Here is a 12,257-nt window from a genome sequence, read left to right as displayed (position 1 = left end):
AATGGATCGGCCGATCTTAAAAAAAAGTATCGGTATCGCCGATTCCGATACCGGAAGTCCCATTCAAGTCTATGGGACTTCCGGTATCGGAATAAGAAAAATCCTGTTTTTCCCTTGTACAGCCTCTCTGGGGTCTGTACGGGCCTTTCGGGGGGCTGTGCCGTCCTGCCAGGGGGTCTGTGCAGGCTCCGGTGGTCTGTGCCGGCCTGCCGGGGGGCTGTGCAGGCTCCGGGGGGCTGTGCCGGCCTGCCGGGGGGCTGTGCCGGCCTGCCGGGGGGCTGTGCCGGCCTGCCGGGGGGCTGTGCCGGCCTGCCGGGGGGCTGTGCAGGCATCGTCCGATGGGACTACAAGTCCCATCGGGCGATGCCTGCTACCATGACAGTGATTGACACATTAGCCAATGATGGGACAGTAGTAGTCCCATCATCCGGCTAATGTGTTGAATGTAAAAAAAAAAAAAAAATAAAAAAAAAAATTACATGCTACATACATGCTACATACATACAACATGCATACTACATACATGCTACATTCATACTACATACTACATACATGCTACATTCATACTACATATATACTACATGCAACATACATACTACATATATACTACATGCATGCAACATGCATACTACATATATACTACATGCAACATACATACTACATATATACTACATGCAACATACATACTACATATATACTACATGCATGCAACATGCATACTACATATATACTACATGCTACATACATACTACATATATACTACATACATACTGCATGCTACATACATACTACATGCTATATACATACCACATACATACTACATACATACTGCATGCTACATATATACTACATATATACTACATGCTACATACATACTACATATATGCTACATACATACTACATACATACTACATATATACTACATGCTACATACATACTACATATATGCTACATACATACTACATACATACTACATACATACTACATACATACTACATACATACTACATACATACTACATGCTACATACATACCACATACATACTACATACATACTACATATATACTACATGCATGCTACATACATACTGCATGCTACATGCATGCTACATACATACTACATACATACTACATACATACCACATATATACTACATACATACTACATACAATACATACATAGACATACAGAACATATAACATAGAGTAACATACTTACCAATACTTGTCACATTGTTCCCCGAAGCCATTGTCTTTTACGGAATAAATATTAACATAACAAACCACAAAAATACTCACCCACGATCCGAAGCAGTCCACGAGTGTGTCCCACGACGATCTTGGGTAGAGAACTGCAGCATCAGCTGTTGCTGCCGTTCTCTACGGGCTGCAGGAATCCAATGACGGAAGGTAGGTATCCTTCCGCACTGTATTCCTCCGCCACTTAAAAAAAAAAAAGTCCCTAGTCTCACTTTATGCCATTGCTGCGTGGAAAATTCCCACACAGCAATGGCATAAAGTGAGACTAGGGACTTTTTTTTTTAAGTGGCGGAGGAATACAGTGCGGAAGGATACCTACCTTCCGTCATTGGATTCCTGCAGCCCGTAGAGAACGGCAGCAACAGCTGATGCTGCAGTTCTCTACCCAAGATCGTCGTGGGACACACTCGTGGACTGCTTCGGATCGTGGGTGAGTATTTTTGTGGTTTATGTTAATATTTATTCCGTAAAAGACAATGGCTTCGGGGAACAATGTGACAAGTATTGGTAAGTATGTTACTCTATGTTATATGTACTGTATGTCTATGTATGTATTGTATGAATGTATTGTATGTATGTAGTATATATGTGGTATGTATGTAGCATGTAGTATGTATGTAGTATGTATGTAGCATGCATGTAGCATGCAGTATGTATGTAGCATGCATGTAGTATATATGTAGTATGTATGTAGCATGTATGTATGTAGTATGTATGTGGTATGTATGTAGCATGTAGTATGTATGTAGCATGCATGTAGTATGTATGTAGTATGTATGTAGTATATATGTAGTATGTATGTAGCATGTAGTATGTATGTAGCATGCATGTAGTATATATGTAGTATGTATGTAGTATGTATGTAGCATGCATGTAGTATATATGTAGTATGTATGTAGCATGTAGTATGTATGTAGCATGCATGTAGTATATATGTAGTATGTATGTAGCATGTAGTATGTATGTAGCATGCATGTAGTATGTATGTAGTATGTATGTGGTATGTATGTAGCATGTAGTATGTATGTAGCATGCATGTAGTATGTATGTAGTATGCATGTAGTATATATGTAGTATGTATGTAGCATGTAGTATGTATGTAGCATGCATGTAGTATATATGTAGTATGTATGTAGTATGTATGTAGTATATATGTAGCATGTAGTATGTATGTAGCATGCATGTAGTATATATGTGTTATGTATGTAGTATGTATGTAGTATGTATGTGGTATGTATGTGGTATATATGTGGTATATATGTGGTATGTATGTGGTATGTATGTAGTATGTATGTGGTATGTATGTGGTATGTATGTGGTATGTAGCATGTAGTATGTATGTAGCATGTAGTATGTATGTAGCATGCATGTAGTATGTATGTAGTATTTTTTTTTTTTTTTAACATTTAACACATTAGCCGGATGATGGGACTACTACTGTCCCATCATTGGCTAATGTGTCAATCACTGTCATGGTAGCAGGCATCGCCAGATGGGACTTGTAGTCCCATCGGACGATGCTTGCACAGCCCCCCGGACATCAGCACAGCCCCCCGGCAGGCCGGCACAGCCCCCCGGCAGGCCGGTACAGACCCCCACAGGGTGCACAGACCACCGGCAGGCCGGCACAGCCCCCCGGCAGGCCGGTACAGACCCCCACAGGGTGCACAGACCACCGGCAGGCCGGCACAGCCCCCCGGCAGGCCGGTACAGACCCCGGGCAGTCCACACAGCCCCCCGGCAGGCCGGCAGAGACCCCCGGAAGGCCCGAAATGACGGCGCATCATGATGCGCACACACCGCGCATCATGATGACGTCAGGCTGTCAATCAACTTTGAACTTCCGATTCCGATGCCGACTTCCGATATTGAAAAAATATCGGAAGTCGGTATCGGAATTCCGATACAGCAAGTATCGGCCGATACCCGATACTTGCGGTATCGGAATGCTCAACACTAGTTGTAACAGCTCTTCTGCTGGCCGTCGTGCTTCCATGGTTACAGACTACAAAATTCTCTCTGTAGTCCTATTCTCATCCATTTTTATTAAGAAATAAGAGGCAGATGGAAGAAATAATGCAGAGACCTTCATAGAAGTTGTAGACGCAAACAATGTTGTTGTTTTTACACGCATTATTACAATTTACTTATACAGTGCCAACATATTCCACAGCGCTTTACAGACATCATCACTGTACCCACTGGGGCTCACAATCTACATTCCTTATCAGTATGTCTTTGGAGTGTGGGAGGAAACCGGAGGAAACCCACGCAAACACGGGGAGACTCACAAACTCCTTGAGGATTTCATCCTTGGTGGGATTTGAACCCAGGACCCCAGCACTGCAAAGCTACAGTACTAACCAATGAGCCACCATGCTCAAATTTTGTACCAAAACTTCATATGGCAGTACAGGACAATGCAATTTATGGGGTCTTACAAGACTCCATTTACATGTTGCAGATACAAATGGTGCAGTTTTCTCTATTCTGTAATGAATATGATCTGCGTATTAGCCTTGGCACTGCAAGAAGAATTTCATGGCCATTTCCAGGACTTTATCATTGCTGGAATATTCTGCTCATCAGCACTATGACCTGTATCTGATGAGACAGGCTAAAACAGGCCGAGGATCTCTTGGAAGAAAAGAAAATATTGAATGTCGGGATTTGTGGCCATGATACAGACACTATATAATCAAGCGGAACAAGCGTTACAGTCAATCACATGGGGGTTTCCTGAACAGGACGTCAATGCTTCTGAATAGCGCTGTTTCTGTATGGAAAAATAAATGGTATGTAATTATAATGTTATGGTTCTCTTCGTTTTATATCTCATTCTTTCATTTTATTTTATTTTTTATTTTTTGCATTGCATGGCTGTTAGGCTTGGAGCCTGAATCTAGTTTGTAAAGACTCTCAAGGGGAAAACAAAAATGACATTAACTTTCTAAACCATCTGTTATCTCAGTACAAGTCTAATCTCTGACAGCAGTGTGCATTAAACAGATAAGGCCAAAAGGCCCTAGAAATACTCTTCTGTATCTGGAAGTCACGTCCCTGAGCTATTTGTTTTGGTAATTGTATCTGTGAAGCAGCTTAAAGGACACTTACACGCATTTATTCCTTTTAAAAGCAATCAAACATCAATCTCCCAATAAACTGCGTCATTTATCATTGACGACAACTAGTCATTTATACATGAACTTATCATCATAGGTCTAATTGTTACATGCAAATGGTTGTCCTCTGACACGTTCCCCTCTCTTTTTGTAATTATGTATTATGTGCTCGTTGACTTGCACTATATAGTGTTGGGGGTCTTGGGTTTAAGTCCCACCAAGGACAACATTGGCAAGGAGTTTGTATGTTCTCCCCGTGTTTGTGTGCGTTTATTCTTGGTTCTACGGTTTGCTCCCACGCTCCAAAGAAATACTTGTAGGAAATGTAGATTGGGATCTGCCTCCAGAGCTTATTTTATAATCAAAGAGGGTGTTACCAGTGTTAGACATGTAGTGACTGACAGTCTACTCTCCTGATTTACATGTCTCACACTAGTAACACCTCCTCTCATTATAAAATAAGTTCTGGAGGCAGATTCTCAGGGAGATCAATGCCTGGCCCATAGATCTCAACAGCTCATTTACATATTAAGAAAAAGAAAAATGTGGTTTACTCTAGAATGAGACATAGTAATGCAGATATCAAAGTATAATTTTACTGTCTCCTACTCTGGAATGTCTGCTGTGTCATACCCCAGATGCAGACTTTAAACATATGATTTTGGCTTGCTCAGTTGTTTCATCCTTTTGGAGTGAGGGGACTACTCTTTTATTCTCCTTAATATTTATTCTAGTTTGTCAGTTTGTCTGTTTGGTGTACAAGACAAAGATATCTGGAATCACTATATTAAGATTTTCTTGTGGGAAACGCTTTTTCCAGCCAGGAAGCTACTGGCGATGTGCTGGATGGGTAACTCACAACCTACGTTGCGATCATGGATGCCACTAGTTAATTCAATAATCCCATACGAAAAAACAGTCTATCAAAACAAAACATGTCTGCTAAAATTTTCTAGGATTTGGGACTTTTGGAATTCTTCATATCTCACTATCTCTACTCGTGAATAAAAATATAAATGGTGGGAACCTTCTAGATTTGATGGGTGGATGGGATGGGGAGCTGCTCGAGAAGATAGGTAATATGCTGTAATCTAGACGAGTCATTAGGATTTACTAGGATTTGTATGTGTTTGGAAAATGTTTAATAAAACTAATTTAAAAAAAGTATAATTTTATTCAAATTTCTATGACCTACATGATGAATCCAAAGGGAGTTTGTAGCTATATTCCTCGCTGCCGCTTTAGACAAATTCCAGGAGAATGCTGTAAGATTGCAGTGGTTTTTATTCTACGCGTTTCAGGGGTCTCATGCCCCCTTCATCAGGAAATACCACAAATACATACAGGTATCACAGACATAAATAGGTTTGAAAGGATGCTGGATTTCAAAAAAATGAGTGCCAGCAAGTCAGATAGTGCAGTGTCAAAGTTCAATGACACCACATGATTAACAGTTAACCTAAGATATATTACAAAAGAATACGTATTTTAAAAGATTTTTTGATTAAATTTTCGTTTACAAAACAGATGATAAAGTCAAATTTACGATTTAAACAAAAAAAAAAAAAAAAAGGGAGGGGGGAGTTTATTCCTGTTTAGAGGTGGATACCTTACAAGTGGACTATCGTATGGAAACAGCAAACCGCTTTTTTTTCATTGAAAGCATTGCAATATTTATACAAAAAGGGGAAAAAAGTAAAAACATAATTTTAATTCTTTACCAATAAAAAATATATAATTTTAGTTAATTTCTAAAAAATTAAATATAAAATTATTTTTTAGTATAGAGGAAATGGGTTAAAAAATAATAAAGGATGCTAAAAGCAGCAACACACGAGAAGCTGCACAGCAGTCAGCGCTGCTCAGAATGAGAACGCAGACAGCATGGATTCATTACTTCACTGATACAAAGATCATGGGCAAATTTTAGATTTAACATGAAGCACATAAAAAAAGGGGGTTAATATCAGATGCAGCAACACACAGGACGCTGTGCAGGAGCCCACTACTGCTCAAAGAAAAAACGCAGGATAAAGCGGCAGAGTGAATGGGTGGCTTCATTAATAGATAAGATCGCAGGCAGTTTTTGTGTTCAACAAGTGACACAAGTCTTTTCACTGTGAAGGAGTGGCAGTAACATTCTTGTACTGTTCACTAATCTCTATGGCTAGGCAATATATGCATGGGAGCTGAGTTAAAGGAGAAATAAGATACTATTATCAGCCGGGGTCATTCTTTCATGTCAGACTAGTAGAATTAGTAGTGCTTACCCGGGCTTAATTAAAGAAAAAAAAACAAACAAAAAAAAAACTCTTCAAAAAATTCTTCAAAAAATGCAACTAAGGCCGGTTTCACATTAGCGCATTTTATGCGCACGCACGGCCGGGGGTAGCTCCGCCCCCGAGCCGGCTCTCTGCCCGGCGTGCCCGCCCCTTGCCTGTAGCGCCGCCTCCTAGCGGACGGCGGCGCCTGCGATCGGCGCACCCTATCTTTAGCATAGGGTGCGCCGATCGTGCGCAGGTCGTGCGCTAGTTGCGCTTTGACCTGCGCTGCGCACTTATGACGGTGCGCCGTGCGCGCCAAAATCCGAAAAGTTCGATTTTGGCGCGCACGCCGCACCGTCAAAAGTGCGCAGCGCAGGTCAAAGCGCAACTAGCGCACGGCCTGCGCACGATCGGCGCACCCTATGCTAAAGATAGGGTGCGCCGATCGCAGGCGCCGCTGTCCGCTAGGAGGCGGCGCTACAAGGAAGGGGCGGGCACGCCGGGCAGAGAGCCGGATCGGGGGCGGAGCTACCCCCGGCCGTGCGCGCGCTGAAAATGCGCTAGTGTGAAACCGGCCTAACAGAGATAATGTTTAAGACAGAGGTATGAAAGTGATTGCTCCCAAGGGCAAAAGGAGCTAAACCTGATAGGAGGCTATACAGGATTTTCATATATATAACACTCTTTTAGAGCTAACGCACAAGCAATATTTAAGCAAATACATAAATAATTTTTTTTCATTAGACCAAGGAGGCACAGTATTGTAAAATTAATTATAAATATAAAATTGCAATTAGGTATTGCATTAAGTGCAAACAAATCTATAAAAAATATATAAAAAACCACAAGGCGGGGACTGCATAACTAGGTTGACATTATCAACAAGGGAAACTGACACAAATAGTGCAAATAAAATTTTAAATTTAAATAGAACAAAGAGAAATTATCGCAAAGAACTCAGAAGCCATCTATACACATGAGGGTCCTTTTTTTTTTTTTTTTTTTCCCTTAAGGTTACAGAGCATGTGAATATGGGTGTAAACAAAAATTCCACTGTCTAGGTAAAAACCTCAGTTATTTCCCTGTGGTTTCAGACTCCCTAATTTGTAGATCCAATAGGCTTCCTTTCTATTTAGTTTCGTTGATCTGTTCGGTGCACATTTAGGTATATGATCGATAGGGCTAATTTTTAATAATTTCGAATTCTTATCATGTACCAAAGCGTAATGTCTGGACAGCCCATGAGTAAGCAGGCCTTTTTTAATATTATGCCGATGGGAGTTCAATCTGAGGTGTAGGGGTTGTGTGGTCCTCCCTACATATTGCTTACCACAGGGACATTCAATGACATAAATGACAAAGTCAGAGTTACAATTTAAAACAAAAGGGATCATAAATTTCTCTTTAGTAGAAAATGAAATTATATAATCAGCTTTATGATTTATATTAGAACAGCATAAGCAGTTCCTCGTGCCACATTTAAAAATTCCTTTAGTTGAATTCAGGGTGTAACCGTTAATGGGGCTAGCATGAGCTCTCAGGCGGCTAGGGGCTATTAGATCCTTGATTGTGGGGGCTCTACGGAATGTAACCCCGGGATTCCTTGGAAGGATATTGTTCAGAATGGGATCGTTCAGTAATATATGCCAATTCTTATGAAAAATTCTACGGATTTCATTATGTTCAATGGAGAATTGCGTTATAAAATTCATTGAAAAGTTCTTATCAGTAATGACTTGCTCTTTAGGCTCCAGCAATGCTCTCTGATTTACTTTGAGAGAGTTTTTAAAGGCATTCTTAATTAAGTGTGAAGGGTATTTTTGGGCAAAAAATCTTTTCTTTAAAATATCCCAATATCCCAGCAAGTCATTACTGATAAGAACTTTTCAATGAATTTTATAACGCAATTCTCCATTGAACATAATGAAATCCGTAGAATTTTTCATAAGAATTGGCATATATTACTGAACGATCCCATTCTGAACAATATCCTTCCAAGGAATCCCGGGGTTACATTCCGTAGAGCCCCCACAATCAAGGATCTAATAGCCCCTAGCCGCCTGAGAGCTCATGCTAGCCCCATTAACGGTTACACCCTGAATTCAACTAAAGGAATTTTTAAATGTGGCACGAGGAACTGCTTATGCTGTTCTAATATAAATCATAAAGCTGATTATATAATTTCATTTTCTACTAAAGAGAAATTTATGATCCCTTTTGTTCTAAATTGTAACTCTGACTTTGTCATTTATGTCATTGAATGTCCCTGTGGTAAGCAATATGTAGGGAGGACCACACAACCCCTACACCTCAGATTGAACTCCCATCGGCATAATATTAAAAAAGGCCTGCTTACTCATGGGCTGTCCAGACATTACGCTTTGGTACATGATAAGAATTCGAAATTATTAAAAATTAGCCCTATCGATCATATACCTAAATGTGCACCGAACAGATCAACGAAACTAAATAGAAAGGAAGCCTATTGGATCTACAAATTAGGGAGTCTGAAACCACAGGGTTTAAATGAAATAACTGAGGTTTTTACCTAGACAGTGGAATTTTTGTTTACACCCATATTCACATGCTCTGTAACCTTAAGAGAAAAAAAAAAAGGAAAAAAAAGGACCCTCATGTGTATAGATGGTTTCTGAGTTCTTTGCGATAATTTCTCTTTGTTCTATTTAAATTTAAAATTTTATTTGCACTATTTGTGTCAGTTTCCCTTGTTGATAATGTCAACCTAGTTATGCAGTCCCCGCCTTGTGGTTTTTTATATATTTTTTATAGATTTGTTTGCACTTAATGCAATACCTAATTGCAATTTTATATTTATAATTAATTTTACAATACTGTGCCTCCTTGGTCTAATGAAAAAAAATTATTTATGTATTTGCTTAAATATTGCTTGTGCGTTAGCTCTAAAAGAGTGTTATATATATGAAAATCCTGTATAGCCTCCTATCAGGTTTAGCTCCTTTTGCCCTTGGGAGCAATCACTTTCATACCTCTGTCTTAAACATTATCTCTGTTAGTTGCATTTTTTGAAGAATTTTTTGAAGAGTTTTTTTTTTTTTTTTCTTCTTTAATTAAGCCCGGGTAAGCGCTACTAATTCTACTAGTCTGACATGAAAGAATGACCCCGGCTGATAATAGTATCTTATTTCTCCTTTAACTCAGCTCCCATGCATATATTGCTTAGTCATAGAGATTAGTGAACAGTGCAAGAATGTTACTGCCACTCCACGGGATCGCGATGTCTCGCGGTAATTCGCGATGACGTCACGCGAATGACCGCGAGACTTCGCGATCCCGCGAGAACGGACGCCATCGCGGGCATTTTCGCAAAGGACTACTGGGAACGGGAGCGTAAAGAGAAGCGGAAAGACTGCGCGGGACGTCGGAGGGTGAGAATAACAATATTTTTTATTTTTAAATTCTATTTTTTACAGGGATATGGTACCCAAAGCCCGGAGGACAGTCTCCTCTCCTCCGGACCGTAGGTACCATCCACCATTGTTCTGCTTACTTTCCGCATGGTGTGCACAGCCACATGCGGGAAGTAAGCGGAACAATGCATTCCTATGGGTGCGGGATCGCCGCGATTCCGCAAATTAATGAGCATGCTGCGGTTTTTACCGCGAAGCGATTCCGCCGCGGTAAAAACCGCAGCATTAGCACAGCATTGCGGAATCCCATAGGAATGCATGGGATGCTTATTTTTCGCGTTTTCGCAGCAAAATCGCGCGGTTAAAACAGCCGCGGAAACGCGAAAAAAACGCCACGTGTGAACTCAGCCTAAGGGCGCAAACAAACAACCCTATAAATATGATAGAGATTGGAGCGCAATGCTCGGACTGGCTGGTGGCTCTCCCGATCTGAGCGTGATAACTGCCTAGAAATATATGAAGCGGTCATGTTTGGGCTGGGAGAGCTGCTAGCCAGTCCGAGCATAGCGTTCCAATCTCGGGTTGACTACGCCCTTAGTCCCATAACTTAAAAAAAAAAAAAAATGGTAGCAGGCTTTCTCTTGCCTTTCCTCCACTACGAGGCTAGCTTCTTGAAGCTTCTACTGCACAAAAAAGGGGGGGGATGTGCCACCTAAAGAGGCACCTGCAGTAATCAAACATCTACGGCATACCTTATATTACATGGAGAAGCCCATAAAATATATACAAGTATATTTCTGTAGAAATCATTTTTAAGAATCAACATGACAACAGGCAATTATACTTACCTATCACTGCAACACAACCTAGAGGAGCGATTAAAGTTGCTGGGGCAAAACCATAAGCAGCGAAGTTCCCCAGTTCACCGACGCCCATTAGCAGAACTCCACACCACCAGAGCTTGCTTTTATAATAAGGCAATGGATCTTGTCTCTGAGCTAACCGAACATGTGTGTATTTCTGAAACAGAAAAATTATTATTCTGTAAGGTTATATTATTGTATAGTCATAGCAAACTGCAAAAATATAATTGCTTCATGCAAGGTTGGACGCACAAAAACATTTTGAGTTAAGTGGGTAGATGCAGTCAATATTTCTATATAAATACAGAATTGGCAGTAAATCAAAAGAAAAATCCAATATAATTTTTACAAGTATTTGGCCCTAAAACAGAACCATGACCCAAATAGTTCCCAAAATCAGAATGGTAGCATTTCCCACGTAGAGGTTTACTTTCCACACGGTTTCCACCTTTAAATATTTGTATTTTGGGCTAAAAATTTTGCATCTTTAGGATTTTAATGCTGTTGGTTTTCCTGCTAATTGCGGTCTGCAGAATCATTCAGTAAACGTGTAACAGCAACTCAAGATAGGGAACATAAAAATCTGTAATCAGAATATAACTTATTCAGGTTTTTGTCTAAAATTTACTCGCTATTTTTTTTTTTAATTTTAAAACTTTTATTACATTTTCAAAACCCAAATACAAGTGTCATAACCATCACAATTTCAGTCGTGTTAAGAGTGAATCCATTAAACATATCCCAATACATATAGCTTTAAACAGTAGACATAACCAAAATTCGTACTTCCAGTTACATTAAAAATAACACTGAAGTGTAAAGAAGAAATCAGATGAAGGGAGAGAAAGTCTTAGTTACTCACCGGTTAACGGTATTTTTCGGAGTCCATGACAGCACCACCTGAGAGAGGGGATCCGCCCTTTAGGAACAGGAAACCTACAGATACAAAAAGGGTGGCACCTCTCCCACGCATCAGTTGGATTACAGAGCACAAGAGGACTTCCAAGGTTAATCCATGATTTATGTACAGTATTCTTTACAATTATAACTTTTATCACCAGTGAGCATATACAAGAAAAAAGACGTGCACACCCCAATTAAACTATAAGGGAGGGAATATACGGGTGCTGTCATGGACTCCGAAAAATACCGTTAACCGGTGAGTAACTAAGACTTTATTCGGTCGTCCATGACAGCACCACCTGAGAGATTTACAGAGAGTAATATCAGCTTTAGGGAGGGACTACAGCCTGCAGCACCCTTATACCAAAAGAGAGGTCTGTGGAAGCACCCAGGTCTAGCCTATAATGACTATAAAAGGTGCTCGGAGAGGACCAAGTAGCCGCCTTACATATCTGGTC

At 40.3% G+C, this 12,257-nt stretch overlaps 1 protein-coding gene across 2 annotated transcripts in view; it reads right to left on the bottom strand.

Moving 5' to 3' along the window:
* NIPAL2 (NIPA like domain containing 2) overlaps window positions 1–12,257 on the bottom strand; it is a 220,127-nt gene that overhangs the window by 145,387 nt on the left and 62,483 nt on the right. For both annotated transcript variants that reach the window (XM_073550473.1, XM_073550474.1), the window contains one exon: window positions 10,882–11,053. In XM_073550473.1, the coding sequence (XP_073406574.1) occupies window positions 10,882–11,053 (172 nt within the window). The remainder of the gene's footprint in view (window positions 1–10,881; window positions 11,054–12,257) is intronic.

This window comes from Dendrobates tinctorius, unplaced genomic scaffold, assembly GCF_039654945.1.
Source record: "Dendrobates tinctorius isolate UK_male_01 unplaced genomic scaffold, ASM3965494v1 ptg000165l, whole genome shotgun sequence".
Lineage (NCBI taxonomy): Eukaryota > Metazoa > Chordata > Amphibia > Anura > Dendrobatidae > Dendrobates > Dendrobates tinctorius.
The sequence above is the reverse complement of the archived record's forward strand: the minus strand, read 5'-3'. Positions and strand labels throughout refer to the sequence as shown.